Source organism: Hyalella azteca, unplaced genomic scaffold (genome assembly GCF_000764305.2).
Source record: "Hyalella azteca isolate HAZT.00-mixed unplaced genomic scaffold, Hazt_2.0.2 contig15387, whole genome shotgun sequence".
NCBI lineage: Eukaryota > Metazoa > Arthropoda > Malacostraca > Amphipoda > Hyalellidae > Hyalella > Hyalella azteca.
Window position 1 is genome coordinate 257030 of NW_025945243.1, and position 17500 is coordinate 274529.

General features: G+C 37.1%; 1 protein-coding gene, 1 long non-coding RNA gene and 3 other non-coding genes across 5 annotated transcripts; 2 read left to right on the forward strand and 3 right to left on the reverse strand.

Annotated features, from left to right (window-relative positions):
• Positions 1-1014: 1014 nt before the first annotated feature.
• On the reverse strand, positions 1015-4288 carry LOC108672822. Its single transcript, XM_018160562.2, has 2 exons — positions 4207-4288; positions 1015-1872 (listed from the first exon to the last, which is right to left on the reverse strand). The coding sequence occupies exon 2, from the start codon at positions 1815-1817 to the stop codon at positions 1482-1484; it is 336 nt and encodes a 111-aa protein (XP_018016051.1). The 5' UTR covers positions 1818-1872; positions 4207-4288; the 3' UTR covers positions 1015-1481.
• Positions 4289-7797: 3509 nt separating this feature from the next.
• On the forward strand, positions 7798-7870 carry Trnaf-gaa. Its single transcript has one exon. It is a non-coding gene; the product is annotated as a tRNA-Phe (tRNA).
• Positions 7871-9808: 1938 nt separating this feature from the next.
• Positions 9809-9880, reverse strand: Trnag-ucc. Its single transcript has one exon. It is a non-coding gene; the product is annotated as a tRNA-Gly (tRNA).
• A 320-nt stretch (positions 9881-10200) lies between these two features.
• Positions 10201-10272, reverse strand: Trnam-cau. The gene has a single exon. It is a non-coding gene; the product is annotated as a tRNA-Met (tRNA).
• A 4101-nt stretch (positions 10273-14373) lies between these two features.
• Positions 14374-15039, forward strand: LOC108672825. Its single transcript, XR_001930925.2, has 2 exons — positions 14374-14590; positions 14952-15039. It is a non-coding gene; the product is annotated as an uncharacterized LOC108672825 (long non-coding RNA).
• The last annotated feature ends 2461 nt before the right edge of the window (positions 15040-17500 follow it).

Genomic DNA, 17500 nt, shown 5'->3' on the forward strand with positions numbered 1-17500 from the left:
GAATCAAGGTATTCCTCGAACCTATGAAACTCTTTTTAACTGCCGGGGAAGATTGTTGCAAAGGCCACGCACCCTGCATGAGTTTCATGCACATGCCATACATGATGTTCTCGTAACCGCTATGCATGAGGACGCTCATGCATGTATAGTTGAACTCCTACCCCCAAGTGACATACCTCAGTCTTCTTGGACTAGTCATGTCAACGAAGGATGATAAGTTTCTACTTGTATTGAAGAATTGGTGTGCCTTTGTATGAGGGCTCCCAGGCACAACTTGATAATCATTAGTATGTAGCAAAAATTACCTTCGTGTTCATTTCATCCCCACTAACGCAAGGTAGTTTAGAACTCGATGAAAGAGGCATTTTTTTAGCCCCTACGCATAAAGCAAATACGTAAAACTCTGCGAAGTTGACTCGCTACCTTAACTATTTCTAATTCGCGAAAGTGTTTATGGTTACACGTGGATGAGGTACAGTCACGTACCATGCAAGTAATATACTGGCTCGTACCATGCATGTAATACTGGCACGTGTCGTGCATGAGGTGCACGCACGCACCAAGCGTGTGGTATACAATATTAAACGCTCCGTGCACTAGGTATATAATATACAACAATTAAGGTACCTTCTTCAAAGAGGAATTACCAAGTAGTCGCAGGGACGTTGTTAATATTCGAGTATGTGATTTCATAATATCTAAGAATATTTTCATACAAACATTTCACCGTGAAACATGCATGGGCTTGTCTCTGTTGGCCGCCAAACAAAACATCGAAAGTAGATTAGCGATCTGCATGTTCATGTTCTGCAGCTATAAATAAATGCAGTCTTTGTCGTTTCATTGTTCTCTGTTGACATATGAAATGGAAAACTTGAGTATCAAGTCAGTTCCATAGAGCAACAAAAGCTAAAGCTAAGCGAAGAAGCTTCAATGTTGTTAAGCTAAAAACTAAATTTTAAACACTCCAGCCGTACATTAGGAGCTCAGGGGTTGAATTAAACTCAAACAAAATTGAATTTCTTCATATTATTAATTTATTCGAGTGCGTTATCACTCCGATGGAATAAAGGAAATTCTTCCTCAGAAGTACTAGTGCGCTGAATGCTATTGAATTTGATTGAAATACTAACCGTCAATTATGTATAGGAAACAATAGAATGCAAGAATTGAATATTATTTTTGCAACTGCTCGTATAAAGATGTATTGGCAATGAAAATGTTCAGTCAAACGATCCCCAAAAAATTTTTTAGTGAATTTTACTCACCGTCTTTGCTTTAGAATGATCAGTGATCGTTATATGAAGTAACTTACTGAAAGTGAGGAGAAGTGGAGTAGAAGTGGTGCGAGAAATTTTGAGTCTTTAATGTCGCATAGAGCTGAAGATAAAAACTAAAAGAGACATGCTATCCGAGCCTCCTGGAGTGTTTACTATCAGTGCATGTATCATTAAATAAATCACAATTGGAGACAGTCAAATTCAATCAGTGATGCCAGCCATGATGTTCATGACTGCCATGTCCTCCAAAACCATGATGACCGTGACCTCCGAAACCGTGCCCATGTCCGTGGCCTCCGAAACCATGCCCATGTCCGTGGCCTCCGAAACCGTGCCCATGTCCATGGCCTCCGAAACCGTGGCCTCCGAAACCGTGCCCATGTCCATGGCCTCCGAAACCGTGCCCATGTCCGTGGCCTCCAAAACCGTGGCCTCCGAAACCATGCTCATGGCTGTGACCGTGTCCAAAACCGTGACCATGTCCTCCGAAGCCGTGCTCTTCAAAGCCGTGGCCGTGTCCTTCAAAGCCGTGGCCATGGTGCAATGTCGGAGAGGCCAAAGCGGCGCAAAGGAGAGATGCGACGGATAGAATCTGAGAAAGGGACATCAGAATAAAATAAAAACGACACTAGGAATATCGCAGCCTCAGACAGAAGGATTCACAGCAGGAGGAACATGGACCTTAAAGAGTGAGTTCGTGAGAGTTTTTTCGAGTAACTTTATAAAATCTACCACCTTTACGTGTGGGATGTTCATGCGATCAATTGGTCGGTCCTTGCTGATTGATCTTGTTAACTCGTTGATGTATATCAAACATTCCCCCATATTTCTTGCCAGAGATTTGTGCCTTTTTAAGATAATCTTATAGAGCCCTTGGCATAACCATGGCCTCCGTGGGCATGGCATCTAAATTCCAGTCCGGGACGCGCGGTTCTTTTGAGAGATAGAAGCATAGAACCTATTACTACTTAAAATTAAGTAAGAATTTTCAAAGCAAATGTTCGACCATTAGTTTAGAATCGTCCCATTTTATACCGAACGCGTATATTATTTTACCAGACGAAGTTGATGACTAAGGCATCGAGTGATAAGATTTTTTTGTCATGGGTGAATTTTTTTGTTTCCAGCAGAAAAATATTGGGTCCGACTGGCGAAGATGCAGCTAAGACGCGTGCACCCCAACTTTGCTCCCAAAAAGTATTGTTCAAAGATGTGCTGAAGAAACTCTGTTAATTGACCAAGTGGCTAAATTGCTTACACGAATGAAAAAGATCAATTCAAATATTGGCTAGCTATTGAACAGGGTGAAATGAACGATGTTTAAAATTGTGCTTCATGAATTCGATAATTGCGAAGTGATGGGTAGTCGTATACGGATGAATCACCACTGTACATGGTGATTGAATGAGGTTTGGGGTTAGGGGAATTTTTTTTAAGTACCACCGAGATTCGATATTTTTCTATGGAATCCACTCGTGGTATTAACTGACAACGAATGCCTAAGTAGCACACAACATAATCAACCGAGATTACAAATGATGTCGGAATCGACATAACGCTTATGTCCTACTTCAGCGAGTGCCAGCAACAGTCAGAAATTTACTTTTTCTGTGATGATTTGGAAATTGTTATACTAAGTGAAGTTCCTCCTTTTATTGATTAAATTAGCAATGATTTCCTTCCATTTTTCAATAGTTTCGTCTGAGATTACACAAAAATTGTTAATCGTAGTTTTAAATGGTTAATCGTTAGTTAGAAATGGTTAATCGTAGTTAGAATGGTTAATATAACAGTTAATGCTTAATAGATTTCATAGTTTGTTACTAATTATTCTTTCATAAAAAGTATTCAAAATAATTTTGAACAAACGTCGTCAGTCTCGCATCACATGAGGATCATAATCACAAATTCACACGTAAAATAGCTTATAACTGAGAGTCCGATTAAAAAAGAATTTTTTTGAGGGGGCGAAAATCATCAAAAATCTCCGTACTGCAAAAACGAATTTATCAACGCGACTGATTGCAACAAACCATCTCCTTCCATCAAGTCCGTAGCGTTTTTAGGCCCATTACAGAGGGCTTCATGCAGCCCCTAAAAATTACCTAAGGCGAACTAAATAATTATAGGCTAATTTCTTACTTTTTCTCCAAATGAAAATAAATTTTAAAAAATGCGGTATGAATAGTAGTTTAAATGAATAATCATACAACCAGTCATTAATAACTCGAATATGATCACGAATCAAAGGGACTTAACCCTCTGTGTCCTTAAAACTTGGTGACTCAGCCCCTGTCCTTGAAACCTATAGAGGCCGTTTATCATTGCGTATTGTTTACTTTTACAGAAACCGATTTTAATAAAAAAGAACGGCGAAAAATCCTGTATTCAGAGATAGATTTTTTTCGCTCTAGCAAAACGAATATATAGAAAGATGATTTTGAAAAACAGTGTTCAATCCGTATACATGTTTTGGAGATCATAAAAGAAGATGTAAAATTTTGTCCAAATATGTAATGTACATCAAATTGATTAATTTTCTTAAATTATAGTGAGTAACTAGACTATTCTAACTAATTTGAAATTGAAAGCATTCCCTAGGGGTGTGAATTTCATGTTTCTTGATTCGCTTAACTTGAACTATTTGCCTACCCGTATTAACACACGATTTCTATAATGAATGCCGGATAGACGAAAATCATTCAATATATAAATCGTTCATTTGAATTCATCAATTCTACAAAAAAATTATCCGTCAAGTCGGGACTGCTTGGTGATTGTGAACTTCATCATTATTTTTGGTATTCACGCGTGTCTATAAAATTTTTGGAACAATAAATTCAAGTCGATGCCGACAAAATAAAAATTCATCCCGTAATTTGGAATTTTTACATTACGAGTCAGATAAACCAGTAAATACTCTTACCAGAGCAATGAGCTTCATGTTGCTGTTGCGGTTGGGGTCAGTACACTGATAACAGACGGTTGCGGTGGCCGCCTTTATACTGCGAGCAACTCAGGCGTCCTCAGTCTACACCGAGACCGTCGGTTGTGGTGGCGTAACCGCCCGAGCATCGCAAGTGCGACCGACATTGAGCTCAGGCTACTGTTGCCCCCGATAATTTGATCATTTTTACTCTCGTAAAGAAATTCAATTCCGGCAGCGACGTCGGCATCGGAGCATAACATGAGCGCGTGTTGGCGCCGCCAAGCTATAAGTTAATTTCGTTCGTTAAGTTCGAGCATTTGGATACCACTGAAAATTTTAACATTGACCTCCAAAAAATTATACAAGGTCATGTTTCTCTTGTGTTGTTGCTGATAACTTCCTAAAGATATATGATGTTGATTAACGTAAATCAACAGACTCAACAATGAACCAGAGACTAACGCAAACGTCACAACAAGCTACTACAATAATCAAATGACCAGCGGTTATAAAGCAGATGAACGGATCCCCCAATCCATCGTACCCAACAACATCTTAAGCGTAACTAATAACAAAGTATAGAAAATAACGAATCTTGCAATGAAAAATAGCCTCTGCAAAAAAACGGGGGCTTTTCAAGAGATTTTATTGTAGTCTATTAGTTTCCCTGCAATAGAGAAGGCTGTAGACTTCTCCCTAATATGGACTACATCGGGATAACAACTATACGACTATAAGCCGACGTCTCACGTGCCACCTTCAGTCTAGTGGACCAAGGAACCACCTGATGGAGGCCCACAGCGTACGGTGCTGGAAAAATGCACCAGCGTCGTCATGCGAAGCCCCGACGTCAACCAACAAGCGATAGCTGAGGCTTCAAACTACTAGATTTGTCAGAACCTCGAGACTGTTTTCAGAGTAATTTTTGGTGCTTTAATTTTTGTTCATCTTCATATTTTCATGATTTGGCTATTATTTCTCGACAAACACTGATTTGTGAATATTATCCTATTTACATGACTTTGTTCTTATGTCGATCCACATTAAATCACTTGATGCGTCTTGTAACTTGATAACGAATGATTGATACTTTCGAAACGTCGTTAAATTTCGAAACGTCTTTAACGAAATAAAAGTGTCCATCGGTATACCCTGCTTTTCGATTTAACAGTGCAAATTAAAAATATTGTCAGATACATTGAAAAAATTAATAAGAAAATTGTCAATAAAACAAAATTTTCGGGTTTTGAGTCACGGAAACCTGCTCAAAGAAACCAATTCTGCCAACCTATACTATTATAGATATAGTACCCTATAGAAGGAATTGACATCCCTACAGATACGCTGGATAAACAATATTTCTTCGTCACACCAAAGACAGTAATTAAACGGTCAATATAAGTATAGCGTCTTTCGTCAGGAGTGTCGCGTCGCTAATAAACTGGTTGTCCGAGGGAATCAACTATTTCCATTATATATTATCTTATCTTAGTGTATCCTGGTGTGCTCATTTCCTCTTAGCACTTCAGTTGGATAATGGAAATGAACTCTGACAATCAGATTATTCCTTTATTGCTGTTGGTATAACTATATATGGATAAAGTGACAATAGTAGCGAGTACATGCTTGGACAAGCAGCACCTGACACTGTCTAAACGTCTGATATACTGTCTATACTGTCTTATTTTCCTGCCGAGCGTCTATATAAATGTCTCAATTAAAATATCTATTGAAAATCCATTGTCTTTTTAATTCTGTATTCTTTCGATAGACTTAGTTTCGTACATTTAGTTGGTAGTGCCGCCAGTAAACCTGACGAAATGCAATCAAGGCTTTTCAAAAGAAATGACGAACTGAAATTAGGAATGTGTATGCGATACATATTTGTTTCAATTTTTCAAATGCATCGAAAAAATTTCAATTGACTGCTCCAACGACTTGAAATTCGTGAATATATCTGTAACTTAAGTGACTCGCCATGAAAAGTTTATTCATGAAATTTTATCTATTTGAGGAAGTATCGAAATTTTACCACAAACGGTTAAAACTTATTACAAAAACTTGCGACACCTCAACTTTTAAAAAGTTCTCTCTTATATAAAAATAAAATATATTAAAAGAGGTCAACTCAGGCATACCCTTTTTTCAGCACGTTTAGCTGCGTTGATTTTTTTTTTATTTTTCATTGTTGAGTTCCGAATTTCCATTTTTGCACTTACGCAATTGCAACACAAACTCCTCCCATTTCGATGTTCTCGTAACGCTCGTCGTTGATCGCTATTAACTCTATTTTCTATCAATCATCGAGAATGAGATCATTCAAAAACATGCGTTGTTACCAAACAATATCGAATGCAAACATGCAACAATTAAGCAACGAAGAGGTATATATTGCCTTCCCCGCATATTGTGATGACTACGAACCCATTATGTTCGTTAAAAATGTTCCATATATATTACTCAATAGATTATGCCTAAATTCTAAATAAATTAAAATTCATGGTAGGATCAATCATCGATGTACAAATAGTATTAATTTTTCTGTAGAAATAAGCAAAAATGAGATACAATCGTTCAGCTCGGAATTAATTACTCTTCGTGCTCTATATTGTACTGCAAGGCTTGTTCACCATGTACAGGACAACGATGGGCTTCACTAAGCAATCAAACAAGCGTGAAACAATTGCTGCATAGCCTCACGTCCTCTGGTAATGAAAATTGTGTTCTTTGACGTCAGTTTCAGGTTCGCTTGCCCTGCTTTACGAGGCAACGAGACGGTTCACTGCCGGCGCCTGTAGCGCTGATCTCGCGTAACCAACGCCCGCTGCCGTCCTGCCAAACATTCCCAGAACAATGACATGCTTCAGACTTGGACTCGAGTCGCGGTTAGTGGCTGGTCCTACACGTCCTTGACACGGCACCTCGTTTAGTTTGGTTTTGCGGGTAAAATTCAAAGTCATTCATGCACAAAATTTGGGTGTCCTTAGTAACGAGCATGGGTACAATGCACATAATACAATACAGCTGATCTCAATGATTGATGTTTATTATGATATATAAAGAAGAAGAAATTAATCATGGGAATCATTTGCGCGTTCCGATTAATTAATTATTAATGCGCGTTCCCAATCATATGGAATTTTCCAAAATTTGTAGTTCAGTTTCATAAAATAAGTAAATATTTCTGTACTCACATCATATATGTCGAGTTTAATAACATATGAATCAAATTGAGGCGGCGAATGTGACAGAATTATTTCAATCAGCATCGAAAGCTCGCCTCATTTCTGATTAGTTTTTATAGTTATTTCATACTAACGTGCGGCAACGTAAAAAAACAACAAAGTACTAGTGCATCAACTATCATTGAAGAACAATTGTTATTAAGCCATATTCATTCATGTTAAAATTTAAACATTACGTTTGGATGTAAAACTCTAGTGAACTGTTACTACGCATGAATTTAAACCCCATACACTTCAAAAGAATTATAGCATTCACTTGTTTTTCTCGCAATATCAACTTTTTCCGAGCCAAAATATTGATGTAATGAGTAAATAGTGAGGAACATACCGCCGTATATTTCATGCCTAGATAGCTCAGTTGGGAGAGCGTTAGACTGAAGATCTAAAGGTCCCCGGTTCGATCCCGGGTCTGGGCAGGTAATTTTAAATATTAATATAAATCAAATGCAGTATCATGATTATGTACTGTGACCGCACATTACAAGAGATTCAAGTGATGCCTTTCCATATCTCCGCTCAAGTTGAATTCTCGCAAATAAATAAGCAGACAATATCACTTAAACAAAATAATATTTTAAATAACTCGACCTGTGAGTTGAAAAAAAGTCTTTTTAGACTATTGATGCTAAAAAGTCGATTACTCAAATTTATCGTTAATTGTACATTTCGCTATTATTTTAGTGATTTAAATTATAGCAACTTAGCCCGACGTTACCTTAGATCGTAAATTACAGTAGTTTTAAAATCCTGAATCCTGGAATCAGTTGATAATAATCTCAATAATAAACAATAATAATAATCGCAATAATAAACACAATAATACTTATAGTAATAAACACAATGAAAATCACAATAATAAACACAATAATAACCACAATAATAAACACAATAATAATCATAATAATAACTACATTAAAAACCACAATAACAATTACAATAATAATCACATTAATAAACACAGATCATATAAGTTCCATTTGGCTCTTGTTTTCAAAATATAGAAAAAAATTACGTCTTATAAATTAAATAAGAACTTGGAGAAAAATTCATTTGTTGTATTTGCTAACCATGTTGTATTTTCTGAATATGATATATATGTTGTATGTGTCGTATTTGCTAAACATGTTGTATTACATATGTAATACAATATTCTATAGATAATACATTGTTACAGAAAAAAATTTATCTGTCTATCAATGGCTTCTTATTCTCTTATTAATAAAACAATTGTAGCCCAGGTAAGAACCCTAACACGGTAAGTATCCTGGAATATAATATAATATATAATATAATATAATATAATATAATATAATATAATATAACATAACATAACATAACATAATATAATATAATATAATATAAGGATAACCAGCACCCGTGTTCGATAATTCCTGTAATTTTACAATTACGTTCATATGTATGAATTGAGGTATACTATAAAATGAAAAAAAAAACTATTGAAACTCGCATTTCAAATTTTGCATAGCTCTCTCGGTGTACTCTCGTTGCGAAATGTGGAAGACTAAATGAATGTGTTTAATCTTCAATTTACATTTAATTTAAGATCGAATTACAATTTATGGTGCAACCCTTTCCTCTCAGTTTCGCAAGGCCTCCGCTATTCTTACAAGAAGAATAAATTGTCAGCTCCCGGTACATCTCGACACGGTAAGTGTCGTTAGTAGACGTGCCCGCACTGCCCCTGTATTATATTATATTATGTTATATTATATTATATTATGTTATATTATATTATGTGTAAAACGCTTTTCGTTTTGTTGGGGTTTGGTTTAACGTAAGTCCGCGTTTTTTTGGATATCCACGGTTTCAACAACAAATTTCCCTTTTATTGGATTAAAAAGTTGTATCTGTAGGAACAAAAAAATATATTAACCCTATAAACTTCATCGTATGCGTACAATATTCAAAAATAACAAATAATCATCAGAACTATGAACAACTTATATGAAGACATAAATCTACGCACCGAAATATTGTGGGCAGTTTTGACGCGGGCTACGAACTGAGCTAGTATGAAACGAGTGTTATGTTGTAGGCTATCTTCATACTCTAAAGGTCGGATATACAAGTAAATCATAGGGGCGCATACAAATAGNGGTATATCTGTCTCTTATACACATCTAGATGTGTATAAGAGACTTATATTATATTGCATTATATTACATAATATGCGTAGACAGAGCAATGTCTCAATTGGTCAGAACATGGAACGTAGACAGTTCTACTGACACGTAAGTTACTTCCATGCCTACATAGCAGGTCGCGTGTGAGGTTAGCTACAAGTAAATCTGGGACTTGGAGGCAAAACATGCACGCTCTCGCAAAAACATTCCTGCGATGGCCGGGAATCGAACCCGGATCAACTGCTTGGAAGGCAGCTATGCTCACCATTATACCACCATCGCCTGTCGAACAATCTGTTATGTTATAATAATAAATTATATGAAATACAAAATTAGTATTTATACTACTGAAACTTGACATTTGGCCTCATAATTTAAATTTGTGTCAAATTTCTGCAATAGCAACCGCCGCACATGATAGTAAACCAATTTACAATTAAACAACTTATATTCGGTTAGTGTTCAAATAAGTCTTAATAATTCTTGTCACTGTTTCTAAAATAAACGTACCAATCTTATATAAAGATTTGTTGAAAATTTTATTTTATATGATTCGCAGTAAAGTGACAAGTGAGTGTCATAAAAGGAATCCGCAAAATGTTTAGCAGAGCGTGGTTTCGATCCACGGACCTCTGGGTTATGGGCCCAGCACGCTTCCGCTGCGCCACTCTGCTATGCCGTGTGGCACATTCATTACTTCATAAATGCATAATATCAAGGCTTGCATTAGTAAAACTTTCATTCAAGAGTACTTGCAACAATCAACGAGAAATTAAAATCATTGTATTGTAAATAGACCAAGATTTATATCTATAATAGAAAAACGAGTGAGAGATGGCAACGATAGCAAAGATAATCCCATAAATTTCAAGATGCCTCTTCATACCTGGACTCGGAAAAATCACTTGCACGCGTGTTATGGTCTTGAATTTAAGGGAGTTATGAGATTGGATCTTTTATTTTTTTAGTCCAAATATTTTCCACCTTAACAGAGCGCAATGCGAGTAAAACTTTGCTTCTTATCCTCGATTTAGTCCGTTTCCATATGAAACTTCAAATCATAATGAAATTATCAAGCTCCGAGCGACGAAATGTTCGTGTTGTTCACAGGACTTTGTTGATGATAATGCTTATACACGAAGGACTCCGAGCGATCACGTCAAGAGGTTTGCCTAGCAATTTGATCGTGATGCGATGAAAAGGATTATGGCAAAATTAAGTACAATTTTCGGGTCATAAACTTGTGTAATTATATATATAATTATTGTTTAATAAATAAATCACTAAAATTTAATTCTGAAAAACACAAGCGGGGATCACGACATAATTCAAGCACCATTCAAGGCAGGCACGAACTAGTTCCTTACAAATGGCACGTTCCTTCTACTGGTGGAAAATAAATTTAATTTTTCATCTTTTTATGATTTTTGATTTCTTATGATACCTCCGCACTCATTTCTTGAATAAGGCAAATTTGAAATGTACCAACATAGACGTGATGAAAATTAAACGAGAAAAGTTCAAACGTGAAGCAGATTCAAGTGAGATATTTGTTTGACCACGTCTGTAGCCGAGTTGATGAGTTCGATTTAACCAGTTGAAATACGCGTTTTTCTGGGTTCGATTTAACCGGTTCAAATCCGCGTTTTTCTGGATTCGATTTACCCGGTTGAAATCCATCCCGGGCTCCCGGCGGCCACTTATTCTTGGCAGGAGATCTAGGCCAGCGCAAGGCTTCTGTGCGAAAAGGATGTCATGAACCTGTTCCTTTCCTCTTAGCTTATCTGGTGTCCATCTTCTACAAATAAATAAATTTCTGGAAGCTTTTAACACTCGCGATTACACTTTCCAAAGCATATCCCTCATTAGTTTCACCAATGCCTCAATGGACGCTAGTTTTGTAAAGAATTGCTCATCAAGCTGAACACACTTATTGTCATCCATCTTTGCCCGTGCAATGTATTATTGAAGTTACAATTTAAGCTACAATTGGAACTGCAATGCGTGATCATGTATATGGTACCGGATTTTTTAGTCTCTGTCTTTGGGGGAAAAAAGTTACTTTCTCTACCTTCAAAAGAATTATCCCAACATTAGGATTTTCGAGAAGGAATTGTATTTCAAGGTTTTTGACATACAGCCTTTTATTATCAATTTTTAATCTTGTACCGTAAGAAATAAAGTATAAAAAGGCATTTCAATACCAAATTATTAGACATTAATTAATTTATTTTTGGCATACATTTTGTTTCAAAGTTATTCCTTGCTTTCATTCACCATTTGCCTTGAATGTTTCAGTCTCATTCAGCCTCAGCACTACCGAATCTTTCTTTCCTGCGACGCTTCATAGCCGCGATTCAAGGCCAAAGAATGTGGTGAAAGTTACGCGCTGCTGTAGCCATGGGCAATATGAGTGAGAACAAAATAATGACTGGCTACCAAGAAGCTTTCAGGACGAAAGCTTTCCGAAAATCAGTTTAATCATGCATTAAGACAGCAAGTCTTCTAAAAAATATAATAGCAAATGAGAAATGCCTAAAAATTGACTGATATTAATTGCATTTTTTCAAAGACGAGCCTCTCAGATCATACCTTCTGATAGAATAGAATGAACAATGAACACGATAGCCGAATTTGCAAGGAATTTTTTTCGCTTAAAATCTGAAAAAAAAACAAAGCATTAGCAACAGTATAATAAATATATTGAGATTATGATTTTTTCACTTAAATAAATAAATGAAAATTCTTTCATCCAAATTGATTATACCTCTTTCCTAAATTGATGATGAAGATGATCTGAATAAATTGTCCTTATAATGTTATTATTTTTTTTTTTGGTATTTCCCTTTTACCGAAATTGTCATTTATCATTTTTTGCAATTCAGTTAGCCATGCATGGTGCCCGGATTTGATGGGCGGAAAAAAATTTGACTGGCGGATATGAGCGGATTTGATTTGATTTGCGAATTTGATGGACGGATTTGATGTTCGGAAAGGCATAATTAAGATAGAAAACTCTCTGCATCAATTGCAATGCAAAGAGCATATCATCGCGATGCAGCAATGAAGGCATCTCTTCGTAATGCGCGTCTACGCACAGCTGAGTAACAGGGTAATCCTTAATTACGAGTCAGGTTATATTTATGCGGAGCCATGTAACAGATTGTAGTTTTATTAGTGAATTTCAAGTAGTTTTTTCTTTTCTAGTAGATTATTTATTTGATCTCCCATAGGATAAAGATTTCAAAAAGTGCCCGTTTTCGCGTAATCTAGACTGCTTTTCAAACTACACCGACAATCCTGCTACTCAAAATTTAAATGCAGAAAAAAGCCTTGCTGCATCTACGCTAAAATTTGATCAACTTCCCTCGTACATAATTCTATATAATTAAATATTCAACTGCTTGCCTGACTGCACATAAGCAGAATATTATCAATTTTCCCAAATGGATTTCATCCACAAACTAAGTCAAAGGCTTATCATAAATAATTTATCCCTACCCTCTGACGCACTTATGTGATGCTGCGTTTTTTACAAGGACCCAGACGGCCTTTGCCAAGGACCAAGCCAGTTAGTTCCGGACCCAATTTCCAGAATCCCGAACCGGGTTTACAGCAATTTTCTTACTATTGCAGGAATTATCTTTAATATTCGAATCAAATAAACGGTGAGGTAGTTGAACACATGCAGCTCTACAAGCTAGTGTTGTCAGTCCCCGTTATACTAACACCTCATGAACAAACTTTTGACAAACTTCCTCCTTCATCACAACTTTGTTGTCCTACGCATCGAGCGTCACGCTATTGGCCAGCGCACCTGTGGTCGTATATGACCTCCTCCCACCGGGTATATAAATGCGGGGACCCGGGCACAGAGTTCACTTGCGACGTCGACTTCGTGATTATGGCACGTGCCACGGTGAGGCACAGCTCATTTAAATGAGACAGAACTTAATTCGGTACCTAAATGATAGACGTTCGAATGGTAATTTCAGGTCATTGACATTTATAACAGAATATCAAAGCATAATTTTATGAACGTCTGTTGTCAAATTAGTTATCAAATTTCATATATGCCCGGGCACAGGGAAGAAATAATTTTATACTAAATGATAGGATAAATAATTCTTTATTTCCACTTCTCTTAACATGAGGAAAATAAGGGTTGATTTTTCTCAAGTTAACGAACGGAGTTAATGCAACATATTATGAGGCACCTCCGGCTCAATTCTAAGTAGACTCATTACTCCTATTTTTGTGTGAACGGCGTTAAGCTTTGAGTTGCACGCCGTCCTTGAACAGAAATCACGAATAATTCACGATTTCAATGGGCAAAATAATGACAGTAGCTAAACGATGATCATGCGATTGTGCAGTTGCATATTAGCAACAAACAACGATGTCATTCAGTACGCAATAAAACAACTACTTAACACTTGATTTGCAATTGACTGATTTAAAACAATATTCATTTAATTGTATGTAAGTAAACTTCATATTGCAATTCATTTCTCTTCTCAATATTCATAATTTTATATCGAATTGCGTTTTCGCTTCTTTCTAATTATTGTCGGTAATTTTTGCACTTTGTTACAATTTTAACTGAATTAACTTCAACATTTAGAGCAAACAACTTTCATTGTGCTCTGTAAACAGATTTTTTTAGGGCTTAATTTTACGCGTTATAAATATGAGAAGGAAAAATAAAAAGAAATTGTCATTTTATTCCTAATGAATATTTTTTTCTTCTCCCAGGATCTGTTCCTCGCTGTGCTGGTGTGCCTTGCGATGCTGGCAGGCTATGCAGCGGCGGCCCCAACCGTAGTAGGCCTTGGCCATCACCATCACCACCACGGCCATCTCCTCGGCTATGGAGGCTACGGACACGGCCACATCATAGGCGTTGCTCCCCACCATCACCACCATCACCACTACGTTGATGACATCTTCTTAGATGTTGGCTATGGCGGGTACGACTACTACTGAACCCTGGTGCGTTCTGAGTCATCTCTGAGACCAATTTTCACTAAAATTGTTCGTCAGAGTACGTTATAGTTGAACTTTTTAAACGGTTTAAACGGATAACGAGCAAAGCGGTGTCATTTTTGAATGGGAGTGCCGGCAAGAAAAGTAGTTGGACAGAAATTAACATTTATGAAAATTTACGTTATATTTCACTTTCGACCCAAAATTCTTGATGTTAACGATGCGTTTCCCTACATAGTTCGTTTAAGACTACAAATCATGCGAAAAGTTTTATTTGTATGAGAACTATTTTTTTTCATTGTTGTAATAAATTTTTAGACGCAATTGATTATTAAAAATCTAATTAACAAATCACTTCTTTGTGCAGGACAACAAAATAGAGCAGCCGATGACGGACGACTTTTCAACTTGTAGATGTACACATTTTCTCCATTAATATTTATTGAAACTGTGAATGAGATTCATTTTTATCCTCCAAAGTTCATATCTTTCTCAAATTTTAATTGAGAAGCTTGAGGGAGTTGCGGACGCTGAGTGGAATATCAGTTTATAAATTTGTCGCAAATTCAAAGATCAACATTGTGTTACGAAAACAGATTTCTAATTGTCTTGAAATATTTGAAGTTGTTGCAATAAGTATGAGTCCACTCGATCTATGTGTATGTGAGGTTAAAACTATGAAAAATATATGAACCAACCGCTTTCTATCGTAAAATTGGTATGGAGATAATTTTTCAAAGAAGAGGGTAGAGGATTGCATGAGGTCCTAAGTTCCTGATGCATTTTTACGTACACCGGATAAACGCACTCAGGACAAAAAGGACTTAAAAAGACGTTACAAAGGCTTACGCATACCAGACTGACGTACACAAGACCTAAAGACACTGCAGACTCACGTACACATGACCTACACACATGGCACATTAAACCCACGTACATAATGTCTATACGCACTCAAGGCTTACGCTCATTGTGCTACAAAATAGGTTCCCAGTAAAATTATTGAGGGGGAACCTATTATCTATTAAGGGGAGGTATACCCTAAAATTTTCGTATACGGCTTTTCTGGTATTTAGTGTCGTCTTAAAGCTGACATTCTGCCCTATCCAATGATACCACTGGGATCCCTGTACGACAATTTTTACTTACATGACGGCTCTTTCAAAGGGGGCGGGTGGGGGAGTTCCTTCACTAATTAGATAAAAGGTAATTAGCTGCTGAGCATTTTAAATATAATTTCTACTTGAGTTGCGCTGCAGTTACATGCTTAGTCTCATCTTAAAGCTGACATTCTGAGCTTTTCAACGATACTACTGCGATCGCTGTAAGTGAATTTTTACGCACACGGCTGCGCTTTAAAGGGGGGCGGGGGGGTGGATTTCCTTCACAAAATAGATGGCAGGTAATTCAATCGCCAAGACTATATATATTGGTGTATCTGGCATCAAGCCTCAGTTACCCTGTTCGCTTCGTAGGGAGAGGTTTGCTGCAAGTCGCTGCTAGCATCCTTGAGTGGAATTAGGCTACAGAGGACTGTAGTTTGGTCTCTATGCTACATTGAGTCACTATTTCAAGGCACGCGGAACTTTGTCGCGCCGTCCTGAAAAGTTCAACTTTTTGTCACGGAAAAGCCTAATCCTCCTAGAGTTTTGAAGCTACAGCGATGAGACATATACCATTCTATTCGTAAAGACCATACCTATCGATTTACGAAGCCCTTTTTTATATTTGTGCATAGTTTGGATTCAAAATGGGGGGAAGGGGGGGGAAATGAGAAAAAATAAAAAAAAATTTTAAATGCGTGTAAAAAAACTAAGGCAAAAATCGAGAATCGGGCTTCGGTAATCGATTGGTATGGTCTTTACAAATGGAATGGTATATGTCTCATCGCTGTAGCTTTAAAACTCTAGGAGGAGTAGGCTTTTCCGTAGTGCCCCTTTTTCCGTTTTCTATGAATTTCACGTTTTCTATGCATTTTTTCAAAAAAATCACACAAACAAAATGTGATTCTTTTGCGGCTTTACATATATGCGTGAAGTTTCAGAAAGATCCGGCCGTAAACATAAAAAGTTTTTTTCAGAGGGTATACCTCCCCCTTACGCTCATTGTGCTACATAATAGGTTCCCAGTAAAATTATTCAGGGGGAACCTATTTTTCTAGCAGTTATTTTTACGGGAACTATTAGATCAACTTGTACAATAATAACGCACACTAGACGCATGTACACTCAACCAGACTGCACTATACATATGTACACGAGGCGCTAGAATGCACACAATACAAGCGGTTCCCAAACTATACAGGGCGTGGAGACATGGCAAGTGTAGTGTGACGCATTAGAGCACATTATAATTTTCAAAGTGTCTTTCAAGTTCACCTTTATTGATAATAGATATAATCCCGGCTGCATGGAAGAAGTCTTCAGAACACAGCTGCGGGAGGCGCGAGGTGCCCATGCAGTACATATGCCAGTAAATATGGTGCCCAGTATATGCCAGTATATAGTGCCCAGTATATGAGAGTATGTAGTGCCCTAAATATGCCGGCTGTATTCACTGAAAAGGGGAGCCATGCTGGAGTTAGTTCCGCTTTGCATTCCTCCGATCATGTTATGCTGTATTCATGGTCATTTAATATGTAGTGCCTAAGTGGTTACCGATGCCTATCCGAAAAATGCAAAGCGAATCATTTCACAGTCTGCTGCAGCAGTTGAATAAACGTGACTTTATTACTTGTGTTCTCACTGTAGAATCGATAGCAAAATTGTCGGTATGGGATTATAATTAGGAGCTTCTCTCCCACATCTCCAGCAACGATCATTCAGAACACAAACACACTCGTTGGGTTTGAACAGAATCTCCAATGCAGTACAGAAATAAATGCGCACCTGCTGTTATCTTCGTATTTAGAGATCA

Bases quoted from the DNA above. Each gene is read 5' to 3' on its own strand.
- LOC108672822 (XM_018160562.2), bottom strand. From the start codon at position 1,817: ATGGCCACGGCTTTGAAGGACACGGCCACGGCTTTGAAGAGCACGGCT.